At 52.3% G+C, this 11622-nt stretch overlaps 1 protein-coding gene across 1 annotated transcript; it reads left to right on the plus strand.

Annotated features, from left to right (window-relative positions):
* The first annotated feature begins 607 nt into the window (after nt 1–607).
* On the plus strand, nt 608–2091 carry LOC123371827 (tigger transposable element-derived protein 6-like). Its single transcript, XM_045019684.1, has 2 exons — nt 608–720; nt 885–2091. Exons 1-2 carry the CDS (start codon nt 608–610, stop codon nt 2089–2091), a joined length of 1320 nt encoding a protein of 439 aa, XP_044875619.1.
* The last annotated feature ends 9531 nt before the right edge of the window (nt 2092–11622 follow it).

Raw genomic sequence — 11622 nt, forward strand, 5'->3', positions numbered from 1 at the left:
CCCTGTCCCGCAGGGGGGAACCCGAGGGGGGCGCTGAGCGGGGGGGGTCCCTGTCTCGCAGGGGGGAGCTCGGGAGGGTCCCTGTCTCGCGGGGGGGGGCACTGAGCTCGGGAGGGCCCTGTCCCGCAGGAGGGAGCTCGGGGGGGCGGCTCTTAGCGGGGGGGGTCCGTGTCCCGCAGGGGGAGCTCAGCAGGGGGGTCTCCCCGTGTCCCCCCGCGGGCTCTCACCTGACGGGTCACGCCGGGGGCGGGGGGGGTCTCTCCCTAACGGGGGGGCGGGGGGCCGTTCCCTGCCCGCGGCGCGGCGGCCTCCCTGTCACTTTCACTTTCTCCCGGTCCCGCCCCCGCCGGCAGCACCGTAGACAGGCCGCGCCGGAAAGCCTGGCGCAGGCTCCCAGTGACGCCTCGTCGGCCATGGCAGGTAAGGGCAGGCCGCGCGCGGGGGCGGGGTTGCGAGGCTAAGCCAAGCTGGAAGCCGCCATCTTTTATAAGAGCACTTGGGGTGGCCATATTGGATAAGGGCAAGGCAGGGAGCAGCCATGTTGAAGCTGCAGGCGTGCGTGCTAAGGAAGCCGCCATCTTGGATAAGGGCAAGGCAGGGAGCAGCCATGTTGAAGCTGCAGGCGTGCGTGCTAAGGAAGCCGCCATCTTGGATGAGGGCAAGGCAGGGGGCAGCCATGTTGAAGCTGCAGGCGATGCTTGTGTGCAGCAAGAGCCTTGTGTAAGAGCATATGAGCACCCCCCCCCGACAGCGCTTTGTAACAACAGCCTGACCATTGGTGGGTTCAAGCCCCATCTGTGCTGTGGGGATGTTGCCCCCGCCACCCCAGCATCGAGTGGTGTGGGGCGAACCCAGACAAAATGCCAATAAGTCTCTTGCGGAAGGAGAAAGCGCAGATCATCCGCGAGTGCCAGAGGCCGGGGGCCACTCAGAGCCAAGTGGCAGTTGCACCAGTCAGTCGTGTGCCGCATCTGGCAGCAGAAGGAAAAGCTGTTGGCTTACTATGAAGCCGGCCAGTCGAATGGCTGCCGTAAGCGTGGCCGGGAAGGAAAAGCCCCTGCTGTCGATCGGGCTCTCTTTACGTGGCTCAAGGAGAAGAGGGCGCAGGGGGCACTGCTGGCTGGACCTGCAGTCAAGGAAAAAGCCCGTCAGCTTTCCGCTTCCCTTGGACTGAACGATTTTAAGGCAAGCGATGGTTGGTTTACCAGATGGAAGAGACGCTTCAATGTCGCTTGTGAAAAAGTGCAAAGTGGAAAACAGTCAGCGGACAAACCCACCGCTGAGCAGTGGCAGTGTGAAAAACTTCCTCGTATCCTTGAAAAGTTTTCCCTGGCTGACATCTACAATGCTGACGAAACAGGGCTTTATCTGAAAGGGCTCTGTGACAGAGGACATGGAGAAAAAAATGAAAAGCAAGAAGGAGGGAAAGTTTCAAAGGACAGGGTAACTGTGCTCGTCTGTGCCAACATGGATGGGAGTGACAAACGCCCGCTGTTCATGATCGGGACATCAAAACGACCCCGATGCTTTCCGGAGGATTTCAGGAAACTTCCCCTCAATTATGTCAGTTCAGCGAATGCCTGCATGACAGGTGAGATTTTCATCAAGTGGCTGAAAAAATGGGATCTTCAGCTTTGCTGGCAGAGCCGTCAGATATGCCTCTTCCTGGCTAACTTCTCCGTACACCCACAAGGAGTGGTTCTCACTAACATTCAGCTCGAATTCTTACCCCCTAATGCCATGTCTTCGATGCAACCTATGGCTCAAGGTGTCATTAAGAATATGAAGGGACATTACCGATCAAAAATCGCAAGCCGGATTAATGTTGCTCTTGATGTGGACCCCAGCACAGATGTTCAGACAGTTCTGAAAACTGTGAACTTGCTAGATTGCATTCATCTTGTTGCTGAGGCCTGGCAAGATGTAAAGCCAACAACAATTTCCAACTGTTTCCGGAAAGGCAGATGTGTTGTGCCAGAGGAAAGTGTGCGAGACAAGGACATTGCAGAGTTTGATGACCCCCCTGAACGATGTTCCACTGCCAGTCAACATGGAAAAAGAGGACTTAGTAGCTGCTGTGGCTGTAGATGAGGATTTGCTGACGTTCGGAGAGCTAACCCATGAGGAATTACTGTGTGCTGCAGCTGCTGCAAGGCCAGAGAAACGAGCTTGTGTTGATGAAACGTATCATAATGCAGAGGATACTCAAGAGAGTGAGGATGATTTTGATGAAGTTCCACCCCTGACAAACTCCGAGCTGTTGAAGGCTTTGAACACACTTTGGCACTTTTCGCAGCTAGAGGGACTTGGGGACAGGGTTTACAGGTCTCTTTGGGACATTGAATCCCACCTTCAAAACAAAATTGTGACTGAGAAGAAGCAGAGCAAATTAACAGAGTTCTTTCACCCCAAATGAGTGTGTTTCTCCAGTTTAGTGTACAGGCTGATACTCACTGTATAAATAAAATACACTGATATGGAACAGTACTTTAATTTAGGTTATTACAGTATTATTAGCTTAGCAGACGTCCTTACCCAGGGTGACTTACAGTGCATACAAAGTATTACAATAAGTGCCAGTACAAAAAATGTTTACAAGAAGTTTTGTTGTCATGGTTGAGGTTTGATCGTTCTTAAAATAGAAACATAAAAGTTGATACTTTTATAACTGTTACTCAATTGATGCTGCTTTCTTGATACAATATGGTTGTAGGCTACAAATGCAGAACAGAGCACATGTTTAAAATGTACCGTATGTACACTAATGCAGTACTGTAGCCATAATAGTAAACATTCCCTGTATTGTTACAACTCTAGATTGTTGTACTGTCGCTGCTTGACATATCAGAAAAAGCAGGCTGCCTTTGGTCAGATGACACTCCCCATAACAGCAACAGCCTCTTAGGAGCAACATAACAAAAGGGGACCGATATGTTGCTACTAATGAGTGTCTACTGTCAGTCTAGCTCTACTACTCAGAAGGCAGCCATCTCGGATGAGAGTGGTTCGCAGTGGCCATCTTTGATGAGAGCAGCCTGAGTAAGACAGATCTTGGATGAGGACAGACCAACTAGTGCTTCAAGGGGCATCCATCTTGGATGAAGGCAGATGCCTTAAGTTCTGAAGGAGTAGCCATCTTGGATGAGGGCAGACCGCCTAAGGCCTAGAGGCAGCCATCTTGGATAAGGGCATCCAGCCATCTTTGATGAGGGCAGCCTGACTAAGGCCTCAAGAGGCTGCCATATTGGATGAGGGCCTCCATGTCCCCATCTCCCAGCTGTGACTGTGCCCCAGCTTTGCCCAGCTCAGGCTTTCAGGGAGGCCAGGCAGGCAGCCTGAGGACTGTGCCCAGGTGTCAGGGAACCGGGTTGGAGCCTAAGCCGCAAGTGGAGGCTGAGCTGGGTGCGGGGAGGCCCAACAGAGCACGTGCAGCTGCAGAGCTGAGCCTGCAGGCCAGAATGTGGGACCAGAGCATGGCCCAGCAGTGTTGCCTGGTTTTAGGAGGTTAATAATATTGTTTAGATAATATGGGTGATAGGCTCACCGATTAATCTGCTCAGAAGATAATAAGGTTCTTGTCCAAGAATCAGACTACACAGAGTTTGCAAGGACCCTCGGGATGTACGACAAGGACACTCACACAGAGAACAAAATGTAGCCTTAAAGACTTTTATTGAGGCAAATGGAATAGTAATCAAATAGTAACCAAACAATCAATCAGTTATGAAGCCATAATATTGTTCTAGCCATACATGTGGTATTATATACGATAAAGGTTTCTCAGTTAACACACTCACACCCTTCCTTGATGTAAGCGGAGTCAGGATGAGCTCTACCCTGACATCTGGTGGTGAACTGTGGCGAGTTGTGGAAAAGAACTTCAGTGGCTGATCTTGTTTGCATAGGCACACCCACCCCACCTAGCATGAGCCCACGGCAGCCCAAATGGTCACTTTGGCTGCTGTGGGATCCCCAGTTTCTCTGTTATTGGGGCAGGAGGAATAAAGTGTTGTTACCCTGATTATGTGAATCAAGGACAGTGGAACTGTTTTATAACAGAGGGATTCACTACCAACTAAGTAGCACTCGCTAGACAAAGGACATGGGTTCCAAAACCCAGTGAATTGAGAGAGGCCAGGATAGGCATTTGTACCTGATGGTATGAGTTCCCCTTGAGAGCCTGAAACACCAATTGCACTGCTGCCTCTCTCCACTGTAGACTATCAGAGCTAATTTTGATTCCATTAGGCGTCTACTTGCAGGCTGCTGAGCACAATTCACTTTGGGCCAATAGTGCACCAGCACTGAGGCTCCCCTATTATAAGCTGAAATCACTAAAGAGCTAAAATTACTAAGCGTGAAGTCACTGAGTGCTGTGTTAAGTAGTGTGTGGGAGCGGTGAAGATATATTGCTGAGCAGCTGGTGGAGCGGCTGGCGGAGTGGAGCAGTTTCTGGGACGGCTGGAGCGGCTCATGGGCCAGCTGGTGGAGTGGAGCGGCTCACGGTGAAGGCTGCAGCAGAACCCCAAGGAGAGGCAGGGCAGTCGGCCTCCGATCACGTGAGGTGCCCCTTAAAACCCCTGTGCTCCCCCCCATTTCTATCCAGGCTGGGAGGTAAAACTCTGCAGATAAACTTTTGAACTCTGGGGCTGCACTAACCAGGGACAAGTATCAGAGGGGTAGCTGTATTAGTCTGGATCTGTAAAAGAAGCAAAGAGTCCTGTGGCACCTTATAGACTAACAGACGTATTGGAGCATGAGCTTTCGTGGGTGAATACCCACTTCGTCGGATGCATGACCAGGGACAGAGACTTTTGGGTTGCTGGACTCTTGGGTGATTTTTGGGTTGCTGAACTCAAGAGCTTGCCTGCCGGTGGGTGCAGAGCACCCACTAATTTTTCCCTGTGGGTGCTCCAGCCCCCCAGTGGGCACCCATGGCTCCCTGGGTCACAACAGCCCTATGATCATAAGTGCTGGAACTAAGCATGCTGGGCGGGGGGGGCTGCCGCACCCCCCGGCTGGAAGCGGTTTCCATCACATGCAGGGTTACAGTTCTGTTCAGTGGCTCTCAGCACCCCACTATTCACACTGTTCCAGCCCCCCTGCCTATGATAGAGAGATAGAAACAGAAGGGTGGAGGAGAAGGTGCTGGAGGTAGAGGAGTATTCGTGGTCTGGGAGAGGGGGCTAAATTGGCAGCTTGGCGATGCTTACAGGTGATGTGAAGTTGGAGAAGAGAGACACCGTGGAAGGGAGAAAAGTAACAGGTGAAACCTCCACAGAGGTGGCAGCAAACACTGAGGCGAGCCGAGGACAGAGATCACACGGGCGAACTGAAAGCAGAACCAGAGGGGAGTGCTTAGCTCTGGGGTTCTAATGTTGGGACGTGGAGTCACCTGTTCAAATCTGGCACAGATCAGTGGTAACCAAAAGGCACCATCTTCTGGTGGCTGAGAGTGGCCTTTGTGGAACGAGTTGGTGGGTCTCAGTCCCGGTCCGAACAGGCCAAGTGAAGCCACAGTTCCACTAGTGCCGTGCTGGAGAGTCTCAGCACAGATGCCAGGGGAGGAAAGGGCATAGAGGATGAATCCCTATTTTAGAGAGAGTTCCGGTGAGGAAAGGGGGTGGTGTGTGCGTTGAGGAGGAGTGGGGGGTTGTGTAGCAGCTACCAATGCCACACCTGCTCCATGCTGCAGTGCAAATCCTGTTTGGGGCTAAACAGAGGCACTTCAATATGGAAACTTGTTAAAAACACCATGGCAGAGACTCAACTAAACATATTCCTCCTCCCCTAAATAGAACAGCAAAAAGTCCAAAAAATGCTGCCATGGCTAAACAACAGAGTAAAAGAGGAGGCTAGAGACAAAAAGATGCTCTTTAAAAACTGGAAGTCAAATCCCACTGAGGAAAATAGAAAGGAGCAAAAACTCTGGCAAAGCAAGTGTAATTAGGAAGGTCAAAAAAGAATTGGATGAGCAACTACCAAAAGACACAAAAGTTAACACCAAAAATATTTATAAGTACATCAGAAGCAGGAAGCTGCCAAACAACCAGTGGGGGCCACTGAACAATGGAGGTGCTAAAGGAGCACTCGAGGAAGATATGGCTGTTGTGAATCACAGAATATCAGGTTGGAAGGGACCTCAGGAGGTATCTAGTCCAACCCACTGCTCAAAGCAGGACCAACCCCAACTAAATCATCCCAGCCAGGGCTTTGTCAAGCCTGACTTTAAAAACCTCTAAGGAAGGAGATTCCACCACCTCCCTAGGTAACCCATTCCAGTGCTTCACCACCCTCCTAGTGAAATAGTGTTTCCTAATATCCAACCTAAACCTCCCCCACTGCAACTTGAGACCATTGCTCCTTGTTCTGTCATCTGCCACCACTGAGAACAGTCTAGATCCATCCTCTTTGGAACCCCCTTTCAGGTAGTTGAAAGCAGCTATCAAATCCCCCCTCATTCTTCTCTTCTGCAGACTAAATAATCCCAGTTCCCTCAGCCTCTCCTCATAAGTCATGTGCTCCAGCCCCCTAATCATTTTTGTTGCCCTCCACTGGACTCTCTTTCCAATTTTTCCACATCCTTCTTGTAGTGTGGGGCCCAAAACTGGACACAGTACTCCAGATGAGGCCTCACCAATGTCGAATAGAGGGGAATGATCACATCCCTCGATCTGCTGGCAATGCTCCTACTTATACAACCCAAAATGCTGTTAGCTTTCTTGGCAACAAGGCACACTGCTGACTCATATCCAGCTTCTCGTCCACTGTAACCCCTAGGTCCTTTTCTGCAGAACTGCTGCCTGGCCATTCGGTCCCTAGTCTGTAGCAGTGCATGGGATTCTTCCGTCCTAATTGCAGGATTCTGCACTTGTGTTGTACAGACAAAGCTACACAGGATCTTTTCAGGGGGCAAGACAAAGATGCCACATTTATTATGATAACAATTTGATTTATGACCAATAACTAATATCTTAATCCATATACACACACATTATACCTAATACCTATACACACACACACACACACACACACACATACATCCATCAGACATTCTGCAGCTGCTGCATAGTTCCCAGTCCTGGACATAGCTTGAGTTCGTGGCTTGAGTTTGCAGCTTGGGTTCGTAGCTTGTGGCGGTAACTGGCCGGGAAAGCCGGGCACAAGGACGAGCTGGGTCTCTGTTGGGCCTGCACCGATGACCTTCCATGTTGGCAGCAGATGGTTACCCTCCAAAGTCTCCCATCTCACCCATCCTTTTTGTAGGCTTTAGTTTGAATCCAGAGTCTATAGGCTTTGCTGTGTCACGCTGCCTCTGGGTTTGGTGATTGATCACCCGTCAATTGCAGGCGACTTTCAGCCTCGGACCTGGCTTTGATCTTTCTTCTATTGCACCTTTTCTTTTTAGGGTGGACTCTGCTTACTTTGTTAGGGCTCTTGTCTGCATCTTCAGCTGTTGGTGTTTGAACTTTATTTCATCAGGACAGGGTGGGGCTGGAGGTTGATTCCATCATTCATACATGCCTCATTCACACATCTAAACTAATAAGATTACAGCAGGATTTGCAAAAATGAAGCTTGGAGGAAGCTTTTACAAAATGGAGTGAGCGTTTTAAAATGGGGTTTGAATTACAATGTAACCCTTCTGCCAGGCTGAATTGATAGCAGCAAGGCCCGGGTTCAATACATAGGGGTCCCTTCTCTACAACGTAATGCAAAACCAGCTCGAGCCCCCACCCAGTGACCTGGGAAAATCTTACACACACCCCTGGGCGCCTCGAGGAGGCAATACTTCCCCTCTCGCAAGCACAGAGTCTTGGTGTAGCAGAAAAGGTTTAATTACATGAGATAACAACACGCATTAAATTGGGAAAACACCTCAACTAGAGTTCATAGATCAAACCGTGAGCAAAGACCCACCCCAGGAAATTGGGCCGTGTCCTTCTCCCTGGGCTCCTGAGTCCAGCAACCCCCAAATCACCCACAGTCCCAAAAATCCCACAATCCAAAAGTCTCTGTCCCGGGTCAGTGCAGCCCCAGAGTTCGAGAGTCTCTCTGCAGAGGTCCCCCTCCCCCAGCCTGGGTAGAAAGGGGCACCTTACGTGGTCCGGGGCCAACTGCCCTGCCTCTCCGTGGGGTTCTGCTTCCGCCTTCCCCACGAACTGCTCGGCTCTGCTTGCTCCGTGGGCTGCTCCACCCATCCCACAGCTGCTCCGCTCTGCCAGCTGCTATGGTCTACCAGCTGTCCTGTGATCCACTCCAGCTGTCCTCACAAACTGCTCGGCTCCATTCACTCCATGGCCCCACAAACTGCTCCACTCCACTCTGCCAGCTGCTCTGCTCCACGGTATTACTTCAGGCTCCCCCACTCATTAGCACAGTACTCAGTGCTCTCAGCTCAGCAAGTCCAGCTCTTCAGTGATTTCAGCTCACAGTAGGGGAGCCCCAGTGCTGGTGCACCATTAGCCCAAAGTAAGTTCAGCTCAGTAACCTGTATCTAGAGTCTTAAGGGAATCAAAAATCAACTCTGATATTCCACAGTGGAGAGAGGCAGTGGTGAGCTCCAGCCGGTTCGCAGCGGTTCGCGCGAACCGGTTGTTAAATTTAGAAGCCTTTTTAGAACCGGTTGTTCCAGGACAACCGATTCTAAAAAGCTTTTAAATTTAACAAAGGCTCGGGCAGCTGTCTGCCCGGCCCCGGCCCCAGCTCACCTCCCCCTCTCCCCTGAACGCTCTGCCCTCCTTCTCCTTCCCTTCCCCTGCTTCCCGCGAATCAAATGTTCACGGGAAGCCTGAAAAAAGGAGCAGGCAGGTAAGCCAGGCGTGTGGGGGAGGGGGCGGGATGGCTCCTCCTGGCCCTGGCCGAGCGCCCCAGCCCGGTCCCAGCCAAGCACCCCCGGCTTGGGCTGGTCCCGCCTACGCTGCTTGGACCCGGCCCAGCTCGGGCACCACGGCTGCGGCTCCGGCTCCAGCTCCGGTGCCGGCCCGGGGCCGGGGAGTCGGGCCCCGCGGCTGCAGCTCCGGTCCCGGTGTCAGCCCGGCCTGGGGAGTCGGGCCCCGCGGCTGCGGCTCCGGCTCCGGTCCCGGTGCTGGCCCGGGGAGTCGGGCCCCGTGGCTGCGGCTGCGGCTCCGGTCCCGGTGCCGGCCGGGCCCGGGGAGTCAGGCCCCGCGGCTCTGGCGCCGGTCCCGGTGTCGGCCGGGCCCGGGGAGTCAGGCCCCGCGGCTCTGGCGCCGGTCCCGGTGTCGGCCGGGCCCGGGGAGTTGGGCCCCGTGGCTCTGGCGCCGGTCCCGGTGTCGGCCCGGCCCGGGGAGTTGGGCCCCGTGGCTGCGGCTCCGACCCTGGCCCCGACCCCGGCAGGAGTAAGAGGCCAGGGCCAGGGCCGGGGCCGGGACTGGGGCGGGGGAGGAGGGGTTGGATCGGGCAGAGGTTCTGGGGGGGCAGACAGGGGATGGGGAAGGGGGGGTTGGGTAGGCGCCGCGTGGGAGTTCCTGGGGTCTGTTGGGATGGTGGTGGATGGAGTCGGGGCAGTCAGGGGACAGGGAGCGGGGCAAGTTTGGCAGGGGGTGGGGTCCTGGGGGGGAATTAGGGTTGGGGGTCTTGGGAAGGAGTGGTCAGGGGACAAGGAGCAGGGCAGGGGGGGTTATGGGTTGTGGTTTCTGAGGGGGGGCAGGATGTGGGTGGGGGGTGTACTCACTGGGCGGTTCCCTACCGGGCCTTCGGTGGTGGGTCCTTCAACCGCCGGAGCCGTGCCGCCGAAGACCCAGTAGGGAACCGGTTCCTAAGATTTTGGCAGCTTATCATTGGAGAGAGGCGTAGGTGGAACTGGTGCTTCTGGCTCACACAAGGAGCCTGCACCACCAAGTACAGATACCTGTCCCCAGCCTCTCTCAATTCATTGGGTTTTGGAACCCATGTCCCTTGTCTAGCAAGTGCTATTTAGTTGATAATGAAACCCTTTATCATAAAACAGTTTTGTTGTTCCTCGTTTACTTAATCAGGGTAACAACATTTTATTCCTCCTGCCCCAATAACAAAGAAATTGGGGATCCCACAGCTGTGAAAATAACCATCCCAGGCTGCTGTGAACTCTACTAGGTGGGGTGGGTGTGCCAATGCAAATGCCTGAAATTCCTTTCCTCATAATTTACCACCAGATGTCAGGGTAGAGCTCATCCTGACTCTGCTTACATCAATATGGCAAACAGTGAACAGAAGTTACAATGTAGGCAAGTATAGTGAATGGTGAACAGAAGTTACATTAATAAAGTGAACAATTAAAAACAATTTCATTTATCAGTTCTACACTTGTCCTTGTTGAACCTCATCAGATTTCTTTTGGCCTAATCCTCTAATTTGACTAGGTCCCTCTGTATCCTATCCCTACCCTCCAGCATATCTACCACTCCTCCCAGTCTGTGTCATCTGCAAACTTGCTGAGGGTGCAGTCCACGCCATCCTCCAGATCATTAATGAAGATATTGAACAAAACCGGCCCCAGGACCGACCCTTAGGGCACTCCGCTTGATACTGGCTGCCAACTAGACCTGGAGCCATTGATCACTACCCGTTGAGCCCGACGATCCAGCCAGCTTTCTATTCACTGTATAGTCCATTCGTCCAGCCCATACTTCTTTAACTTGCTGGCAAGAATACTGTGGGAGACCGTATCAAAAGCTTTGCTAAAGTCAAGGAATAAAACATCCACTGCTTTCCCCTCCTCCACAGAGCCAGTTATCTCCTCATAGAAGGCAATTAGATTAGTCAGGCATGACTTGCCCTTGGTGAATCCATGCTGACTGTTCCTGATCACTTTCCTCTCCTCTAAGTGCTTCAGAATTGATTCCTTGAGGACCTGCTCTATGATTTTTCCAGGGATTGAGGTGAGGTTGACTGGCCGGTAGTTCCCCGGATCCTCCTCCTTCCCTTTTTTAAAGATGGGCACTACATTAGCCTTTTTCTAGTCATCCGGGACCTGCCCCGATCGCCACGAGTTTTCAAAGATAATGACCAATGGCTCTGCAATCACATCTACCATCTCCTTTAGCACCCTCGGTTGCAGCGCATCCAGCCCCATGAACTTGTGCTCATCCAGCTTTTCTAAATAGCCCCGAACCACTTCTTTCTCCACAGAGGGCTGGTTGCCTCCTCCCCATGCTGTGCTGCCCAGTGCAGCAGTCTGGGAGCTGACCTTGTTCATGAAGAAGCTACATGAATTCTTTGCATCAGTCTTCATTGCAGAGGATGTGAGGGAGATTCCCAAACTTGAGCCATTCTTTTTTAGGTGACAGATCTGAGGAACTGTCCCAGACTGAGGTGTCAGTAGAGGAGCTTTTGGAACAAACCGGTAAATTAAACAGTAATAAGTCAGCAGGACCAGATGATATCACCCAAGAGTTCTGAAGGAACTCATGTGAAATTGCAGAACTACTATCTGTAGTCTGAAACCTATTGTTTCAATCAGCCTCTGCACCAGATGACTGGCAGAGAACTAATGTAATGCCGATTTTTAGAAAAGGCTCCAGATGTGACCCCGGCAATTACAGGCCAGTAAGCCTGACTTCAGTACCAGGCAAATTGGTTGAAACTATAGGAAAGAACAGAATTATCAGACACATAGATGAA

Source organism: Mauremys mutica, chromosome 5 (genome assembly GCF_020497125.1).
Source record: "Mauremys mutica isolate MM-2020 ecotype Southern chromosome 5, ASM2049712v1, whole genome shotgun sequence".
Lineage (NCBI taxonomy): Eukaryota > Metazoa > Chordata > Testudines > Geoemydidae > Mauremys > Mauremys mutica.